The 20,971-nt window shown below is 50.3% G+C and overlaps 1 protein-coding gene across 1 annotated transcript in view; it reads left to right on the top strand.

Moving 5' to 3' along the window:
- The window catches only part of LOC119958521 (receptor tyrosine-protein kinase erbB-4-like), a 1,233,387-nt gene that overhangs the window by 846,251 nt on the left and 366,165 nt on the right, over positions 1–20,971 (top strand). The window contains exon 16 of the mRNA XM_038787050.1: positions 1,186–1,230. Within this exon, the coding sequence (XP_038642978.1) occupies positions 1,186–1,230 (45 nt within the window). The remainder of the gene's footprint in view (positions 1–1,185; positions 1,231–20,971) is intronic.

Below are 20,971 nucleotides of genomic sequence, written 5' to 3'. Positions count from 1 at the left end.
AACCCACAATCTCTATCACCTAGAAGGACAAGAGAAGCCGACACAGGGCAACACCACCACCTGCAAGTTCCCAAGTCACACACCGTCTTGACTTGGAACTACATCGCTGTTTGTTCACCATCACTGGGTCAAAATCCTGGAACTCCCTGATAGCACATGTGGGTGGCTCAGCACCGCCTTCTCAGGGGCAATTAGAGCTGGGTAAAAAATTCTAGCTTTATCAGAGTATCCTTGGAATGGATAATAAACAAAAGATCAGGATCAATGCCATCCCAGTCTCAATGCTGAGCGCAATAACTGAAATGCACCCATTCTGGACTGCAAGGAATTGTCTTGGGTTCAGAGCCATCTAGTGGAGCAGGAATCAGATACAGGTCAGTGAGGTGAAACATGAAGATGTCCTCCTGCTGATTAAATATTAATATAAAGAATAGGCTGTAATGTGCTACAAGACAGTGACACATTACAGGGATTATCACGTCATAAAGCTGGAGAGGCAACCTCGAGCAATTTACTGCTGTCCCAATACTGCTGCATCTTTGGTATTTTCTATAACCCATGTTACTCTTTACAATGAATGCAGCTGGAAACTCTCTGGGAAGGTGTTTCGCTTTCCAGAAGCTCCCTTTATTTTTGCCAGTGATAGCTTTCACGACGCACACAATTTAAGGGTATGTTGTCATAATCCAGTGACTTTATTCGGTGACTCGGTTTTGTTTCAGACCCCGTCCAGAGCATTAGAGAGCGCCCTGTGGATATTATTACACAGCAAACTCTGATCAATGTTTGAGGGAAGACTGGTTTATAAAACAGTACTAGTTACCATTCAATTCATAAATGGCATCCATTCTTCCTAATCACCAGCTCATTCCATACAGATCACATTGTCATTATCCTGCTTTAGTCTGCTGTCAAAAAAGCTTTTTAGTAACGTCTGTCATTTTTGTGGGACCTGGAAGATGAGGGGTTGGAGGGAAGAAGGGGTGGGGGTGGGGGTTGTTTCCAATGCATTGGCAGATTCCCATGAAGATGAAGAGCCATGTGGTCCAAGGCTGTAATTTAACTATTGTGACTATGTTACTGTAACATTGTGAAGGTTGTAATTATTTTGTTAACATGACGGTTTTTTTTGTTCCTCTCCCCCCCCACCTCTGAATACCGGACTTCAACCTTGCTGTGCTGCAGGTGCACAGGCCCACGTATTCAGGACTGCATCGAGATGATGGATAGGTACTACTGTGCGCTGTCTGCTGCATGCTGTGCTGTGCGAATGTTTGCCGAAAGGGGGATGGTATTGTGCTGTTGTTGTACCCAGGTGTACAGGCCCGACTCTCCATGACTGTGCTGCCAAATGGCTCATTCTACCTTCCACAACACGCTAGGCAACATCCACCATATTTTCATCTCATCCGCTCCCCACACCTTTCGTTTTGTGTCTCAGAGGATTATGAAATTAAGTGATGAATAAATAATGAAAATTAAAGTCTTTCAGCGATGATTCCTTTTAAATCATCAAATTAACCTACTAATCACCCTGTCACAAGAATGAGAATTTGATGAGGTGTAATCAATGGGATAGACTAGGTCTCTGCCTGTTTGCTCTATTTTTACTCTGTGAGCATTTCTTCATCAACCTGGAAAGCTGCATTAATAGAATCTGAAGTGTTTTACTAATTGCTTGGGGTTAACTGCTCGGGACTGCCCTCTTGGCCTCAACTTTGAGAGTTGCTTACACGCGTCTGGTTAAATGGAAAACAGGGGATCTGATATTTACCGGGTGACATTTCTGCTGGGGAGAGTGAGCAAAATCCTTGGCAATCAGAGTTTGCTTTAATTACCTGTGCTGCTCTCTAGTATCTCGCCCAGATTGCTGACCTTTCTCTCTCCCCTCTCCATGCAAATTCAATGACTGAATTAACACTTGTGTCATTGCATGCGAATTAAAGCATCTGAGACAGATTCAAGACTGCCTTAATATGCGCTGGGTCATCAGTCCTATGGTGATAAACGGGGAACAGACATGAATGATTGCTCTGCACACTAGCAATTCTGCTGAAGATAAAGATTTCTCTGACACTGATGTAGTCGCGACAAAAGACAATAGATTCTAATCCAGTTGAACAGCTTTCCCTTGTGCGCGATACATTTGGGAACGGTAAAGGACGCAGTTCCTAACTTTCATAACGTGCTACCGGGAACTTTCGTCACTGATGCTGAGGGCATTGCTTAAAAAGTTTGTGGCATAGTTTGCAAGGCTGATACACCTCCCCCACCCATGATACAAACGGATCTGTCACATGGCCCGGCACACTGTCAGCTCATGCATCAAATTCAGTTTTAATACATTTGAAGCTACATGATGCTGTCTCTCTACTGTGCTAACACTGTAAGAACATTAAACAAATTAATCTTAATATAAACATATCTGTTAAAACTGACAATCAGTTGCCAGGAAATAATTCATTTTGGGTCTTTCTCTTGCTCGGAATGTATTCTTCTGCTTAAAACATCCTCAAAATTGCTCCGATTATCACCTCCCAGCTCACTGCTGACCCCCGTTTATCTCAATGTATTTTGCATTGACTCCTTCGTGTCTGTGAAGAAGGATTTTGTTCAGTCCTCTTCAAATTAAAGCAAATTCTCAGTTGTCAACTTTTCCCACAACTGCCTTTGGTTGCTGTTGACGGCAAGGTTTTGATGGGAGTGAACAAGGATGAACATTCCACTGGCAGTGGGCCCGGGAACCAGAGGATTTAAGGTGACTGCCAAAAAGAATCGTGAGGAGGTTTCTCTCGAGGAGAATTTTTTTATGCAGTGAATTCTTATGATGTGTTATTCACCAACTGAAAGGACAAAGACAGCAGATTCAGGTGTAACTTTCAAAAGGGAATTGTATATATTATTTGAAAAGGAAAATAAATTGCAGGACTATGGGAAAAGGGCAGGGGTGTAGAACTAATTGGATAGTACATGAAAAGGTGGTCCAAAGGGCCTGTTTCTGCACTGTATCATTCTATGACTAACTGCTATGTTATGGAATCATACAATCATGGAATACAGAAGGAGGCCATTTGATCCATCATCTCTGTGCTGGCTCTTGGAGTGAGTTTGGCAACATAATAAAAAAAGCATTTGTATGGGAGGCAACTCATTGTACGCGATGTGCAATGAGACATTTCTGAAATAATTAATGAGTTGCTCTACGAATGGAAATCTGTTTTTCTTGGGCAGCAATAAATTGGTTCAGTCGAACTTTTATCTTTCAATCAAAAGTGCAAGACTCCAGTGGTCTGCAGTGTTCTCACCAAAGATAATGGAGAAGTTAATTGAGAATCTGCAGAAGGCAGGTCTGTGTCAATGTCCCTCAAAGCCAAGTTTCTGAACCTCGTCCTTGTTACAATCTCAGTAGAGACCGGTAACTTTTGAGAAGAAATTTAAAATTCCACTTAATAGCTGAAAGGTTGACACAAGATTTCATGTTGTAAGACTTCTACTGTAACAAAAGACTAACAGCACCATTGACTAAGGTGATCAAGTGTCCTGTTTTGGAGGCGGTTGTCCTGTGTTCTGGAATAACTACTGCTGGGACGCTGTTTGTCCTGCATCTTTGATCTCTACATTTCACGCATGCACAGCCGCATCCCATGGTGACCTGTCTTCACAGGTTCATCAGCACCTCCTCCACCACACCTCACTCCTCTCACAGATTCACCAACACACCCTTCCCACCCCCAAACCAAAGCTTCCTTTATTGTTTTTTTACCCAAGAGTTACCTTGTTCTATATTTGCAGGTAGCCTATACCTCATACCGCAGAATATTCCCTGCACAACTGAAAACACGCCCCACAGATATACTTTACAAAGTCCTGGAGCCAGTCCAAGGTGATTTTTTGAAGCTCCTTGGGCTTTATTTCTATTATTTTCCTTTCTCATCCTGGGAATTTATAATCTCATATTCTCTTAAGGTTAACCTGCAGGTTCAGTTGGCAATTAGAAAGGCAAATGCAATGTTAGCATTCATGTCGAGAGGGCTAGAATACAAGACCAGGGAACTTCTGAGGCTATATAAGGCTCTGGTCAGACCCCATTTGGAGTATTGTGAGCAGTTTAGGGCCCCATATCTAAGGAAGGATATGCTGGCCTTGGAAAGGGTCCAGAGGAGATTCACAAGAATGATCCCTGGAATGAAGAGCTTGTCATATGAGGAGCAGTTGAGTACTCTGGGTCTGTACTCATTGGAGTTCAGAAGGATGTGGGGTGATCTTATTGAAACTTACAGGATACTGCGAGTGCGAGTCCTGGATAGATTGGACTTGGAGAGGATGTTTCCACCTGTCGGAATACCTAGAAGCGGAGGACACAATCTCAGATTAAAGGGACGATCCTTTAAAACAGAGAACGGGAGGAATTTCTTCAGCCAGAGGGTGGCAAATCTGTGGAACTCTTTGCCGCAGAAGGCTGTGGAGGCCAAATCACTGAGTGTCTTTAAGACAGAGATGAATAGGTTTTTGATTAATAAGGGGATCAGGGGTTTTGGGGAGAAGGCAGGAGAATGGGGATGAGAAAATATCAGCCATGATTGAATGGTGGAGCAGACCCGATGGGCCGAAGGGTCTAATTCTGCTCCTATGTCTTATGGTCTTATGGTCTATATTTTTTTCACAGTGAGGTTTTTCCCAGCGATTCTTTCTTTAGCATAGAACAAAGAACAAAGAAAAATACAATAAGATGTCGTACAACACAGGTGAGGAAGGAGCTGCGCTCTGAAAGCTAGTGATTAAAAACAAACCTGTTGGACTTTAAACTGGTGTTGTAAGACTTCTTACTGTGCTCACCCCAGTCTAACGCTGGCATCTCCACATCAAAGAAAAATACAGCACAGGAACTGGCCCTCCAAGCCTGTACCGGTCATGATAACAACCGTTGCCAAAACCCTCAGCACTTCCTTTTGCCGTATCCCCCTATACCCATCCTATCCATGTGTTTGTCAAGATGCCTTTTGAACACCGTTAATGTATCTGCTTCCACAACCTCTTCTGGCAACGCGCTCCAGGCATTCACCACCCTTTGCGTAAAAAACCTGCCTTGCACATCTCCTCTAAACTTTGCCCCACGGACCTTAAACCTATGCCCCCTGGTGACTGACCCCTCCACCCTGGGAAAGAGTGCCTGTCAATCCACTCTATCCATGCCCTTCATAATCTTGTAGACCTCTATCAGATCACGCCTCAAACTCCATCTTTCTAATGAAAACAGTCCGAGTCTATTCAGCCAATCCACAGCCTCTCCAGGCCAGGCAACTTCCTTGTAAACCTCCTCTGCACCCACTCCAAAGCCTCCACTTCCTTCTGGTAGTGTGGCGACCAGAATTGTGCGCAATATTCCAAATGCGGCCTTACCAAGGTTCGATACAACTGTAGCATGACTTGCCAATTTTTGTACCGTCTAATGAAGGCAAGCATTCCGAATGCTTTCTTGACCACCTTGTCCACTTGTGTTGCCACCTTCAAAGATCTGTGGACCTGCACGCCCAGATTTCTCTGACTTACTTTATTCCTATGAGTTTTACCATTTACGGTATATTTCCCCTCTATGTTAGACATACCAAAATGCATTACCTCACATTTGCCCGGATTAAACTCCATTTGCCATTTTTCTGCCCTGGTCTCCAACCTATCTATGTCCTGCTGTATATTCTGACAATCCTCAGCACTATCTGCCACTCCACGAACCTTGGTGTCACCCGCGAACATACTAATCAGATCGACTACATTTTCCTCCAAATCGTTTATGTTCACCACAAACAACACCACTAGTCCCAACCTTCCATTCAGAAAAGTACCCTTGTACTGCTATCCTTTGCCTTCTGTGACCGAGCCAGTTCTGTATCCATCTTTCCACCCATGTGACTGCACTTTTTGTACTAGTCTACCACGAGGCACCTTGTCAAAGACTTTACTGAAGTCCATGCAAACAATATCCATCTCCCTCCCCTCATCAATCATCTTTGTCACCTCCTCAAAAAACACGATCAAGTTAGTGAGACACGACCTCCCCTTCACAAATCCATGCTGTCTATTGCTTATGAGTCCATTTGTTTCCAAATGGGTATAAATCCTGTCCCTGAGAATTCTCTCCAATAATTTACCTACTACTGACGTGAGGCTCACCGGCCTATAGTTTCCAGAATTATCCTTGCTACCTTTCTTAAACAGCGATACCACATTAGCTATTCTCCAGTCCTCTGGGATCTCGCCTGTAGCCAATGAGGATACAAAGACGTCAGTCAAGGCCCCAGCAATTTCCTCCCTTGCTTCCCTCAGTATTCTGGGGTGAATCCCATCCAGTCCTGGAGACTTATCTACCTTAATATCTTTTAAAATAACCAATATCTCTTCCTTTTCAATGTTAACATGATCTAGACTGTCCACACACCCTACCCAAAAATCAACTTCCACAAAGTCCCTTTCTTTAGTGAAAACTGATGCTAGGTATTGATTTAGTACCTTGCCCATTTCCTCTGGCTCAACACAAAGATTCCCCCCACTGTCCTTAAGTGGTCCAATCCTTTCCCTGGCCACCCATGTGCTTTTTACATATGAATAAAAAGCTTTAGGATTTCATTAATCCCACTTGCCAAGGATTTTTCATGACCCCTCCTAACTCTCCTAATTTACCGTTTAAGTACCTTCCTATTTTCTTTATACTCCTCAAGGTTTTTGACTGTCCCCAACCTTCTACACCGTACAAAAGTCTCCTTTTTCTTTTTTTTTATTAATAAACAATTTTATTGAGGTAGTTTTTGGCTTTGTAAACAGCTACAGACATCTACAGAAAGAAAGCAAAAAAGGCAAAAATGTGCAAAAATCCACGTACATTCAATACTTCAATCGTAACATACTGCACAAGCCCGCTCCTCTCCCACCGGTACTACCCGCCAGATCCCCTCAAGGCGAACTTAATTTTTTCCATACCCAGGAAACTCGACATGTCCGCAAGCCACAACTCAGTCTTCGGGGGCTTTGAGTCCCTCCATGCCAATAGTATTTGTCGCTGGGCTATCAGGGAAGCAAAGGCCAAAACATCGGCCTCTTTCTCCCCCTGGACTCCCGGGTCTTCCGAAACCCCAAAAGTTGCCACCCCGGGACCCATCGCCACCCTTGTTTTTAGCACCCAGGACATGACGCCCGCAAATCCCTCTCAGTACCCTCTAAGCTTAGGGCATGCCCAAAACATGTGAATGTGGTTCACTGGTCCTCCCGTGCACCTAGCGCATTTGTCCTCTATCCCAAAGAATTTGCTCATCCGAGCCACCGTCATGTGGGCCCGGTGAATGACCTTAAATTGAATCAGCCCAAGCCTGGCACATGTCGCGGTTGAATTTACCCTACTCAGGGCCTCTGTCCACAGCCCGTCCTCCATTTCCCCGCCTAGCTCCTCCTCCCATTTAAGTTTCAGTTCCTCCGTCTGAGACCCTTCCTCCCTCATGAGCACCTTATAAATATCAGAGACTCTACCCTCCCCTTCTTCCCCCCTAGAGACTATTCTGCCTTGGATCCCCATTGGCGGGAGGCGTGGGAAAGATGGGACCTGTCTACGAACAAAGTCCCGCAACTGTAGGTACCTAAAATAATTTCCCCTTACCAGCCCAAATTTCTCCTCCAAGCTCCTTAAACTCGCAAAGCTCCCTTCCAGGAACATATCGCCCACCCTTCCCACCCCCGCCATGCTCGAAACCCCCCATCCATACTCCCGGGGGAAAACCGATGGTTGTCGCAGATTGGCGCCCAAACCGAGGCCCCCGTCTCCCCTACATGCCTCCTCCACTGGCCCCATATCCACAGGGTCGCCACCACTACCGGGCTGGTGGAGTACTTGGCCGGCGGCAGCGGTAGAGGAGCCATGACCAGGGCTGCCAAGCTGGAGCCCCTGCATGAAGCCACCTCCACCCGCTCCCAGATAGACCCGTACCCACCATCCACTTCCTTATCATAGCGATGTTGGCCGCCCAGTAATAATTAATCAGACTCGGCAAAGCCAGCCCTCCCTCGCTGCGGTTCCTCTCCAGCATCGCCTTCTTCACCCGCGGGGATTTTCCCGCCCAGACAAAGCTCATGATCATCCTGTTAACTCTTTTGAAGAAGGACTGTGGGACAAAGATCGGGAGGCATTGAAAGACAAACAGATATCTAGGGAGGATTGTCATCTTTACAGTCTGCACCCTCCCTGTCAGCAACAGCAGGAGTGCATCCCATCTCCGAAACTCTCCCTTCATTTGCTCCACCAGCCTGGCCAAATTTAACTTGTGCAGCCTGCCCCAGTCTCGTGCCACCTGGATTCCCAAATACCGGAAATTTTTCTCAACCAGCCTAAACGGTAGCCCTCTCAATCTGTTCTCCTGGCCCCTTGCCTGTACCACAAACATTTCACTCTTGGTCGTATTTAATTTGTATCCTGAAAACTGGCTGAACTTCCTCAACATTCCCAGTTTACTTCCCATCCCGGCCACTGGGTCCGACACGTACAGGAGCAGGTCGTCTGCGTAAAGAGAGACCCTATGTTCTACCCCGCCCCTCACCATCCCCTTCCATCCCTCTGTGGCTCTCAGCGCAATCGCCAGCGGCTCTATGGCCAGCACAAACAGCAGCGGGGAGAGCGGGCAGCCCTGTCTGGTCCCTCGGTACAGCCTAAAGTACTCCGACACTTCTCTGTTAGTCCTGACGCTGGCCCTCGGGGCCTGATATAATAATTTGATCCAATCCACCAGTCCCTCCCCGAACCCAAACCGTCCGAGCACCTCCCATAGATAGTCTCACTCCACCCGGTTAAAGGCCTTCTCGGCGTCCATCGCCACCACTATCTCCACCTCCCTGCCCGCCGGGGGCATCATTATCATATTAAGTAATCTTCTCAGGTTGGCCGCCAGCTGCCTACCTTTCATGAACCCCGTTTGATCCTCCCCAACCACCTCCGGTACGCAGTCCTCCATTCTAACCGCCAGTACCTTTGCCAGGAGCTTGGCGTCAACATTAATCAGGGAGATTGGCCTGTAGGACCCGCACGCCTCCGGGTCTTTACCCTGCTTCAATATCAGTGATGTAGTGGCTTGCGACATTGTCGGCGGCAGGGTCCCTCTGTTCCTTTTTCTTTTTGACAAGGTTCACAATATCCCTCGTTATCCAAGGCTCCCTAAACTTGCCATACTTATCCTTCATTCTCTCAGGTACGTAACTTCCCTGAATCCTAATTAACTGTCACTTGAAAGACTCCCACATGTCCAATGTTGATGTATTTGCCAACAGCCGCATCCAATCCAAATTCTTCAATTCCTGTCCAATCTTATTGTAATTTGCCTTTCCCCAGTTTAGCACCTTAATGCAAGGTGTCCAGAAATACCCTAAAACTTGCGGAATTGTGGTCACTACTCCCAAAATGTTCCCCAACTGAAACCTCAACCACCTGTCCAGGCTCATTCCCCAGTACTGCCACTTCCTTAGTTGGACTATCTACATATTGCATCAAGAAGACTTACTGGATACACCTTACAAACTCTGCCCCATCCAAGCCCCTAGCACCAATTGAGTCCCAGTCAATATATGGGAAATTAAAATCCCCTACCAAAACAACCCTCTTACTATTGCACCTGTCTAAAATCGCTCTGCCTATCTGCTCCTTTATCTCTCGCTGGCAGTTGGGGGGCCTGTAATAAATGGCCAACATTGTGATTGCCCCCTTCCTGTTGCAAAGCTTACCCAGATTGCCTCATTGTATGAGCATTCCAAGGTGTCCTCCCGCAGTGCGGCTATAATATTCTCCTTAACCAGTATTGCTACTCCCCCACCACTTTTACATCCCCTCTATCTTTCCTGAAGCATCTATACCCTCCAAAAATCAGCTGCCAATCCTGTCCTTCCTTTAACCATGTTTCTGTGATAGCCACAACATCGTAATTCCAAGTACAAATAATTGCTCTAAGTTCATCTGCCTTACCTGCTATACTTTTGGCGTTGAAACAAATACACTTCAAACCACTGCGTTTGAGCAGACAAGGTGATCTTGTTCTCTTATTTTTGTTCTCTATTTCCCCTTCAGTTATGACACCTTCTAAGCTCACGCTCTGATTCCCACCCTCCTGCCATACTAGTTTAAATCCTCCCGAGTGACTCTAACAAACTTCCAGCCAGGATATTGGTGCCCCTCCAGCTTAGATGCAACCCTTCCTTTTTGTACAGGTCACACCTGCCCCGGAAGAGATCTCGGTGGTCTATAAATCTGAAATCCTCCCTTCTGCACCACCAGCTCAGCCACGTATTTAGTTCAACTATCCTTCTATTTCTAGTCTCACTCGCACATGGCACAGGGGGTGATCCTGAGATTACAACCCAAGAGGTCCTGCTTTTTAGCTTATTGCCTAACTCCCTGAATTCCTTCTGCAGGACCTCATCACTCTTCCTGCCTATGTCATTAGTACCTATGTGTACTATGACCTCTGGCTGTTCACCCTCCCCCTTCAGGATGTCCTGTGTTCGTTCAGAGACATCCTTGACCCTCGCACCAGGGAGGCAACATACCATCCTGGAGTCTCTTTCCCATCCACAGAAGCGCCTATCTGTGCCTCTTACTATAGAGTCCCTTATAACTATCGCTCTCCTGCACTTTGCCCTCCCCTACTGAGCAACAGAGCCAATTGTGGTACCACTGTTCAGGCTGCTGTTATAGCAGCCCCATAATCTAGGTGAATCTTCCAGCCTTGTTTCAACACTTCATGCATTTGGTCTTTCCAATGCAAGAGCAGGCTCCCACCTCCCCTTCCTACACAATGGAGCATAGAGACTCTTGGCCTCAAGACTCCTGGATTCTCGAAGACTGCCTGTGCATGTAGGTATTCAGGAATGTATTAGAAACCCTTCCCCTCTCAAAGTCCAGCTCCATGGCAATGTGCATCACATTGGCATTGTATCCAGGTAGAAATACAGAATAGCTATCCTAGAGAGCCCAATTCTCTTTTATGTCAGAAATAAATGGACAATTTAAAGCAAAACCAAAATTCTCAACACCTTTCTGGGACTTTAGAGCCCCACAGTCTATCCATTGTTAGCTCACAGGCAACTAGCATTGTCTCCAAGTGTAAATTTTTTGAAACATCTTCCAAGTAAAACAATATGAGTCCTCTTTCATTTCTTTTTTTTAAAATTTAGATTACCCAATTATTTTTTCTATTAAGGGGCAATTTAGCGTGGCCAATCCACCTACTCTGCACATTTTTGGGTTGTGGGGGCGAAACCCACGCAGACACCGGGAGAATGTGCAAACTCCACACGGACAGTGACCCAGAGCCGGGATCGAACCTGGGACCTCAGCGCCGTGAGGCGGTTGTGCTAACCACTAGGCCACCGTGCTGCCCTGTCCTCTTTCATTTCTAACAATTCACCCACACAGGCTTGCTATTAGGCAGACTTTAGAACAGGACGCACAACCCTATTCATTTGTCTTAAAGACACAGTCCCAATGTATAATATTCTTAGAAATTATAACATCATGTGTATGGGATTGACTATCCCATTCCCCCCAAATTGCAGCATTCAAGGATATCCTTAACTCCAATACAGGGTTGAATGTATTCACATGGTAACCTGCCTGCAACCCCTGCTTCCAAATTCCAGCTATTGGTTGCCCGACTTGTCCATATTGCACTAACATCCAATTGGAAATGGACTTGTCATTGCCCAATTGATTGATTCTTGATGAAAGAACATTCCTTTTTCATTTGACCAGGTTTTTTTTGCAACAAGAACATGAAAAATGTTACTTAACTATATTTTTTGAATTCCCCTGCCCTTTTTCTTCTCCCCTGGGATTATCTTCACAATTTCTGGAAACTCAAGGGAGATCCCAGAGAATTGGCATCCCTGCTCCAACAACAACTAATTATTCAGTGAGCCTGCATATCTGTGGTTGAAGGTGATTTTTGCAGGGTGCTTCAATCTCTCAGTGGTGAGGTTCAGTCATAAGTACTGCCCACCTAGAGGAGGGAGAGCGACACATCAATAACTGAACTTCAATTACTCCAGGAGAGAAGATAGGAATTGGAAAGATGTTCGTAATTATCCAAATAATAAACTAGTAACAAGTGTCTCTCTGTGACAAGCATGGAAATGCGAACAGCTTACCAGATTAATCGTAAACCTCCTTAGTGGAGGCTCATTATAACATCAAATATTTGTCACAGTAATTGCAGCTCTGTGCCAGGAAATATGACATGGTAATGTGCACTGTCACTTAGAGTTGCTGTGAAATCGGTGATAACAGGCATTCTATTGGAGAATCCCAACTGTTACAAACAAGCTGATGACACAACACCATTACTGAGGCTTTAGACTGATTTCACACTCAATGGGCCAGCTAGCACTGAATACACCTGCTTGATATGATGTTGCAACTGAGACTCAGAACAGGTCAGCCTATTAATGATCTACCCTCCAGACAGGCCAGCCTACTAATGAGCCTCTGTCCAGACAGGCCATTCAAATAATGATCCTTTACCCAGACAGGCCAGTCTATTAATGATCCTGCATCCAGACAGGCCCATCTATTAATGATTGTCTGTCCAAACAGGGCAGTCTACTATTGATTGTGCATCTAGACAGGCCAGGCTATTAATGATCCTCTGACCAGTTAGGGCTATATATTAATGATCCTCTGTCAGACAGGCTAGTCTATTCACAATCCTGCATCCAGACAGGCCAGTCGTTAATGGTCCTCTGTTCAGGCGGGACAGTCTATTAATGATCTTCTGTCCAGACAGGCCAATCTGTTAATAATCCTCTGTCCAGACAGGCCAGTCTATGAATGATCCTGCATCAGACGGCCAATTGATTAATGATCTTCTGTCTAGACTGACCAGTCGATTAATGACCCTGCATCCAGGCAGGACCATCTATTTTGTCCAGACAGGCCAGTCTATTAATGCTCCTCTGTCCAGACAGACGAGTCTATTAATGATCCTCTGTGCAAACAGAGGTGTTTATTATTGACCCACCCTCCACACAGGCCAGTCTATGAATAAAAATCTGTCCAGACAGGCCAGTCTCCTAATGATCTCCCCGCCAGACAGGCTAGTTTGTTAATGAACCTCGATGCAGACAGGGAACTCTATTATTGACCCACCCCACAAACACATTGGGCTGGATTCTCCATTGGTAAGTGTTGATGTCATCGTGAAAATGGTGGAGTTTCACAATGGCAAAAATGGCACCGCAGGTGAAGGTATTGAGCCACTCCAAAGGGGCTAGCACAGGCATCAGAGGAAACACGCCACTTTGGAAGCAGAGCGGCGGCAGATTTGCCTGTTCCGTGATTGCCGCACAGCTGCAGCTGCACATAAGAGATTCTCCCCCTCCCACACACACCGCCGCAGCCAACATGGCTGGAAAGAGAGCAGCTCCGCGATTCCTTGATGCTGAGCTGGAGACTATCCTGGACTCCGTGGAGGAGAGGCGGCTGGTGCTGTACCCCGGCCCAGGAGGGAGGTCCTCAGCCGCAACTGTTCGCTGCGCCTGGGCGGAAGTGGGAGTCACCATCAGCGAAGTCGCCCGGACTGGCACCCAGTGCAAAACAAAGCTGCACCACCTCCTCAGGGCGGCCAGGAGTACCCAGTGCTGTGCCCCTGGCACTAAACCCCCTACGCCACGACCTCCTCAGGGCAGCCAGGAGTACCCAGTGCTGTGCCCCTGGCACTAAACCCCCTACGCCTCACACACATGTGGCCCGGACTCCACCCATCTGCCCCCTCCCCCAGGGGATGGCCAGACCCGCACCCTGCCCCACATGCCAGCACGCATGCCAGCCGCAATGGTTGTGTGTCCTGGCCACTGATGCCATCAGTTACCCAGCCCCTGGGCTGCATGGACTGTCTAACAGTGTCATTCCTGTGTCCCCCCCCCCCCCCCCCCCCCCCCCGACAAGGCCGCGCACAACTGCCAGGAGAGGGAGAAGACCGGAGGGGGGCCACCAGACCTGCGTCCCCTCACCGTGTCCGAGCAGAAGGCACTGGACGTGGTCGGTGGCCCGGAGGAGAGGGAGGTTGCCGAGGTGGAGATCCACAGCACGCGACAAAGTGAGACTCCCTGCCTAGTTGCGGATCCTCATGACACATGTCACCCCACCCAATCGCCCTCACCCAAACCAACCCCCCTCATCCCACCCCAACCCAACTCCCGTCACCTAACTAGCTGCCGCCCAGACTGGTCCCAGGCTCCTAGAACATCCAGTTCCAGCCACAGTGCAGGTTCAGTCAGAGACCCAGGGACTACATGAGGGGATGATGGTCGGCCTCCAGCACCTGCAGGGGCAGGTGGAGGAGTCCATCCGCGTGCAGGAGTAGGGGGTGGTGCCTCCACCGCATGGGTGGCGTCCGCGGTGGAGGCAATGGAGGTGACGGTGTCAGACATGGGTCAGCGTGTGCAAGGCCTGGGGAATTCTGTGCAGGTGGGGGCCGAGGCTCCCTCTCACAGGCAACCATGTGCCAGAGCCAGCTGGAGATTGCAGCGGCGCTCCTCAGTGTGGCCCAGTCACAGCGGGCCATGGCTGAGAACGTTAGCGGCAATGCCCAGGCGCTGGCCATGGTGCAGACACAGAGGGAGGTGATCTAATCCCAGAGGGATGTGGCCCACACCCTGAGGGATGTGGCCCACACCCTGAGGGATGTGGCCCACACCCTGAGGGATGTGGCCCACTCACTGGCTGATGTGGCAGTGACCCTCAGGGTGGTGGCACAGTCACAGAGTGATGTGTTTCAGTCCCAGATGGAGATGGGCCACTCCATGTGCTCCATGACCACTAACGTTCAGACCCTTGTCGATACCAGAGCAGGCCTCCAGAACTGGCAGCGCCAGGTGGCTGGGGTGCCTCAGGGAATGGCTCCGCTTGCACCCTCATCCCCTGGAGAAGCCCTGGGGCCATCGGGCACCCCGAGGGAGGAAGAGGTGAGGGCGGCCACCGCGCATGCGCGGGTTGGCACCGGCCCAACTGCGCATGCGCGGGACCCGAGTCTCTGGCGCCCCCTAGCACATGGCGCCCCGGGCGACTGCCCGAGTTGCCGGTGCCTTGAGCCGGCCCTGCTACTGTGGGCATGAGTCAGGCATTTTCTAACAATGTTGAGCATGGAGCTCATCGCAGACCGGGCTGTCATCATCCTCCATCCCATGGACCAGACCCGCTGTCACTGCCAACCCATTAACCCTGGCTCATAGTGCCGCAGGTATATATAACAGAGGGGGTGTGCGAGCGTGTGGATTGGTGGTGTGGCAGGTGAGGTGGTGTGGGAGGTGAGGGTGTTGGGTGGTGTGGGAGGTGAGGGTGGCAGTGCTGTGGGAGGTGAGGGTGGTCAGTGGTGTGGGAGGTGAGGGTGGTCGGGGGTATGGGAGGTGAGGGTGGTCGGTGGTGTGGGAGGTGAGGGTGTTGGGTGGTGTGGGAGGTGAGGGTGTTGGGTGGTGTGGGAGGGGAGGGTGTTGGGTGGTGTGGAAGGTGAGGGTGTTGGGTGGTGTGGGAGGTGAGGGTGGTCGGTGGTGTGGGAGGTGAGGGTGGTCAGTGGTGTGGGAGGTGAGGGTGGTCCGGGGTGTGGGAGGTGAGCGTGTTGGGTGGTGTGGGAGGTGAGGGTGGTCAGTGGTGTGGGAGGTGAGGGTGGTCGGTGGTGTGGGAGGTGAGGGTGGTCGGTGGTGTGGGAGGTGAGGGTGGTCAGTGGTGTGGGAGGTGAGGGTGTTGGGTGGTGTGGGAGGTGAGGGTGGTCGGGGGTGTGGGAGGTGAGGGTGTTGGGTGGTGTGGGAGGTGAGGGTGTTGGGTGGTGTGGGAGGTGAGGGTGTTGGGTGGTGTGGGAGGTGAGGGTGGTCGATGGTGTGGGAGGTGAGGGGGTGTGGTGGTGGGAGGTGTGGGTGGTCGGTGGTGTGGGAGGTGAGGGTGTTGGGTGGTGTGGGAGGTGAGGGTGGTCGATGGTGTGGGAGGTGAGGGGGTGTGGGAGGTGTGGGTGTGGGAGGTGAGGGTGTTCGGTGGTGTGGGAGGTGAGGGTGTTCGGTGGTGTGGGAGGTGAGGGTGTTGGGTGGTGTGGGAGGTGAGGGTGGTCGATGGTGTGGGAGGTGAGGGGGTGTGGGACGTGTGGGTGTTGGAGGTGAGGGTGTGGGAGGTGAGGGTGTTCGGTGGTGTGGGAGGTGAGGGTGTTGGGTGGTGTGGGAGGTGAGGGTGGTCGATGGTGAGGAGGTGTGGGCTGTTGGTGTCCATGCCCCTGGCCAGCCCTCCCCTCAGTCTGTGAAACGTGTTTCGATTAGTGTGTCCCGCGTGCCCCAACGTTTCCGGTGTGCAGCCTCTGGTGCCTGGCCAGCCCCCATGTGCTGCTCATTGTCCTCCTCCCGCTCATCCTCTTCATCTGACGAGGGCGCTCTTCCTCCTCATCCTCCTCCAGCACATCGTCCCTCTGCTGGGCTATTTTGTGGAGGACACAACAGACCACCAAGATGCGGCCGTCCCTCCTAGCCTCGTACTGGAGGGCCCCTCCAGAGCGGTCCAGGCACCGGAAGTGCATTTTCAGGACCCCGAAGCACCTATCGATCAAACCCCTGGTCGCACAATGGGCATCATTGGGTAGCGGGTCTCCGCGTCGGTCTGTGTTCTCGATATAGGCGTCATCAGCCACGACCGCAACAGTAAATCCTATCACCCAGCAACAAGTGCCACAGCCGTGAGGGGCATCCCTCAAACATGTCGGGGTTCACCGAGCGCGCCAAGATGAAAGAGTCATGTACACAGCCCAGGTATCGGAGGCAGACGTGCAGGTTCCGCATCTGATGGTCACAGACCACCTGAATATTCATTGAATGGCAGCCCTTCCTGTTGGTGAACAGTGGCCTGTTATCGGCCGGTGGCCAGAGGGTGACATGCACCCCATCGATGACCCCCTGGACCTGGGGCATCCCGGCGATGGCAGTGAAGCTTGCTGCCTGGGCATCCTGGTGGGCCAGGTCCACGGGGTACTGGATGTACCGGCCCGCCAGGACATACATGCGGTCCGTGACGGTCCGGATGCACTTGTGCACCAATGCCTGGGAGATGCCGGATAGGTCCCCACTCGGCGACTGGAATGACCCCTTTGCGTAAACGTTCAGCAACACCGTCACCTTTACGGCCACCAGTAGCGTCCCCCCCCATCGCCATGCGATGCCAGGTGTGCCATCATGTGGCAGTTGTGTCTCACTGTCCCTCTGCTCATCCGCAGTCTCCTCCTGCATGCCCGGTCCGGAAGGTCCTCAAAAGACATGTGGTCGCGGTAAACTTGTGGCCTCATCCGGCGCCTCCTTGGCACCTCCCGCTCCTCCTCAGCCTGTTGGGCGGGCGGCCTCCAGCCAGAGAGGCTGCCACCTATCCCTCTGCGGTCTGCTCCTCTGCTGCAGCATCCGCCACCTCTCTGAGCCGCTCACACTGCCACAGGGCTACATGCAGGGCAGCCGCCACCGCCATGGCAACCAACATCACTGGCTGCTATAATTCTATGCAGGTTGTGAAAGGCAAACATGCCATCATGGCACCTACACCCGTGTCCATCAATGTACCATGGGCTACACAGTGGCCCCGGTTGTCACCGCGCATCCCAACCACGCATGCCCCTCACCCCCGCACCCCGGCTCCATCGGTGCCACCGGTCCTGGCACCCATCCCTCCTGCCAGGGGCACTGTTGGATGACAGTGCCATCGTCGGCTTGGCTGCCCTGGGTGGTCCCTCAGTGGGTGTTACCGGTTGGGTGGGGTGGTGGGGTGGGGCACCCATACGGCCATTTTCACTGTGTGCACCCAGGGGCCGGGGTGGGTGGCCAGCAAGATGGCCGCTGTAATGGCGGTCAGTGCCAGGTCACCGCCTCTGTCCTGTTGGGGGCTCCCCGCCTGCTCGGCCTGTCCCCCCTTTCTCTCCCCGCAGAAAGCATGGTCGGTGTCCGAGCCGGATGTCCACAGTCTCCCTAAGCCACTTCCTACCTCCCCTCTCAGCTGCCGCAGCCAGCAGGCCAGGTTCACCATTTTTTATAGCACATTAGAAACACGGTGTTGGGAATTCAGCCCATCCGAAGCGCTGAATCGCTGCGGTCCCAGAGAATCGGTCGTCATGACCAATAACGAGATCCATACTGAACCTCCGGGCTGCGTGGCGTTGCCGCTATGGGCTAATTTTTGGGGGGCCGGAGAATGCCGATTCGGGATGAAACCAGAGTCAGGCTCGATTTTGGTGCTGGAGCCGATTCTCCGTCTGATCGCGTTTCGCGATTTCGGCTTACCGAACGAAGAATCCAGCCCAATGTGTCCAGACAGGCCAGTCTCTTTATGGGCCAATTTATTAATGATCCTCTATCCAGACAGGCTAATCTATTCATGATCTTCTGTCCAGACAGGCCAGGCTATTAATTTACCTCTGTCCAGACAGACTAGTCGATTAATAATGCTCAGTCCAGACAAGTTGGTCTATTAATTTACCTCCGTTCAGGCAGGCTTGTCTAGTAATGCTCCTCTGTCCAGACAAACAAGTCTATTAATGATCCTCTGTGCAATCCGAGCTGTTTAATATTGACCCACCCTCCACACAGGCCAGTCTATGAATAAAAATCTGTCCAGACAGGCCAGTCTCCTAATGATCTCCCTGCCAGACAGGCCAGTTTATTAATGAACCCCGATGCAGACAGGGAACTCTATTATTGACCCACCCCACAGACTGCTGGATTCTCCCAAAATGGGACTATGTCTCCACGCTGGTGTAAAAACGCTGGTGTTTCACTCTGGAGATTCCCATAAAAAAGATCAGCCAATTCACTCACCTGCAGGGGGCTAGCAGGGACCCAGAGGATTCATGCAGCTTTCGCTGTGGATACAGGCCCCCGCACTTCCGCTTTTCAGTCTGCGCATGTGCACGGCGGCGGCCTCCAGTGGCCGCGTCGAGCTCCAAGGCGGACGCGGACCACGGAGACAGGTGAAAAATTCGAAGATGCGACCACCCTGATCTGTCCCCCAGCCACCCATAAGGACCCCCTCCCCCCCGGAGTCCGATCCCCTCGCCCCCCCCATCAGGGCGGCCGCGGACTGAGCCAGCAGCCACCACGCAAATTTCCCGAACGGCGATAGGTGGTTAGAACCACGCCGTCGGGAACTTGGCTTGTCGGGAGCGGAGGATCGCTGGGCGGGTCTCTGGCAATGACCCACCAGCAGCGCGGAGAACTCCGCGAAAATGCCGATTCTCGGGTCTCGGAGAATTGACGGATCGGCGCCGGACCCGATTTCGGCATGAAATTGGATTCTCCGCCCCTGCGACAAACGCGATTTCAGCGGGGGGCTGTGGAGAATCCAGCCCACTGTGTCCAGACAGGCCAGTCTATTGATGATCCTCTATCCAGACGGGCCAATATATTAATAATCTGCTGTCCAGACATGCCAGTCTATTTATGATCTTCTGTCCAAACATTTTTTTTTTTTTAAATTTAGATTACCCAATTATTTTTTCCAATTAAGGGGCAATTTAGTGTGGCCAATCCACCTACTCTGCACATTTTTGGGTTGTGGGGGCGAAACCCATGCAAACACGGGGAGAATGTGCAAACTCCACACGGACAGTGACCCAGAGCCGTAACGAACCTGGGACCTCAGCGCCGTGAGGCGGTTGTGCTAACCACTAGGCCACCGGGCTGCCCTTCTGTCCAAACATGCCAGTATATTAGTAATCCATGTCCAGACAGGCCAGGCTATTAATGATCCTCTCCCCAGTCAGGCCAGTCTATTCATTATACTATGTCCAGGCAACTAGTCCATTAATAATCCTCTAACCAGACAGATTAAGATGGGGTTACTGGGTTATGGGGATAGGGTGGAGGTGTGGGCTTTAAGTAGGGTGCTCTTTCCAAGGGCCAGTGCAGACTCGATGGGCCAAATGGGCTCCTTCGGTCCTGTAAATTCTATGATTCAAATAATAATTCTCTGTCCAGACAGGCCAATCGATTAATGATCTTCTGTCTTGACAGGCCATCTATTAATGATCTTCTCTCCAGACAGGCTGGTCAATTGATGATCCTCTGTCCAGACAGGCCAGTTTTTTCATGATCCTGCACTCAGAAGACCTATCAAATATTGATTCTTTGCCCAGACAAATCGAATAATAATCCTCTGTCCAGACAGGCCAGTCTATTGATGATCCTGTGACCAGACAGCCCAGTCCATTAATGACCCTCTGTCCAGACAGGCCAGTATATTAATGAACCTCTGTCCACAGGCTAGTCTATTGATACTGATCTGTCCAGACAGCCCAGCCTACGAATGATCCTCCATGCAGACAGGCCTGTCTATGAATGATCCTGCATCCAGACAGAGCAGTCAAGTAATGATCATGTGTCGAGACATGGCAGTCTATTAATAACCCTGTGACCAGAGAGGCCAATCTATTAATGGTCATTTGTCTAGACAGGCCAGTCTATTAATGATACTCTGTCTAGACAGGTCAGTCTATTAATGATCCTGCATCTGTACAGGGCAGTCGATGAATGATCCTGCACCCAGACAGGCCAGTCCATTAATGATCCTGCAACCAGACACGCCAGCCTATTAATTAAAAAAATTTTTTTTTTAGAGTACTCAATCATTTTCCAATTAAGGGGCAATTTAGCGTGGCCAAACCACCTACCTTGCACATTTTTGGGTTGTGGGGGTGAAACCCACGCAAACACGGGGAGAATGTGCAAACTGCACATGGACAGTGACCCAGAGCCGGGATCGAACCTAGGACCTCAGCGCCGTGAGGCAGCAGCGCTAACCCACTGCGCCACCGGGCTGCCCAGGCCAGCCTATTAATGATCCTCTGTCCAGAAAGGCCAGACTATTAATGTCTTGCATCCAGACAGAACAACGTATTAATGATCCTGTCACCAAACAGGCCAGTCTAGTAATAATCCTGAGACC

This window comes from Scyliorhinus canicula, chromosome 2, assembly GCF_902713615.1.
Source record: "Scyliorhinus canicula chromosome 2, sScyCan1.1, whole genome shotgun sequence".
NCBI lineage: Eukaryota > Metazoa > Chordata > Chondrichthyes > Carcharhiniformes > Scyliorhinidae > Scyliorhinus > Scyliorhinus canicula.
The sequence above is the reverse complement of the archived record's forward strand: the minus strand, read 5'-3'. Positions and strand labels throughout refer to the sequence as shown.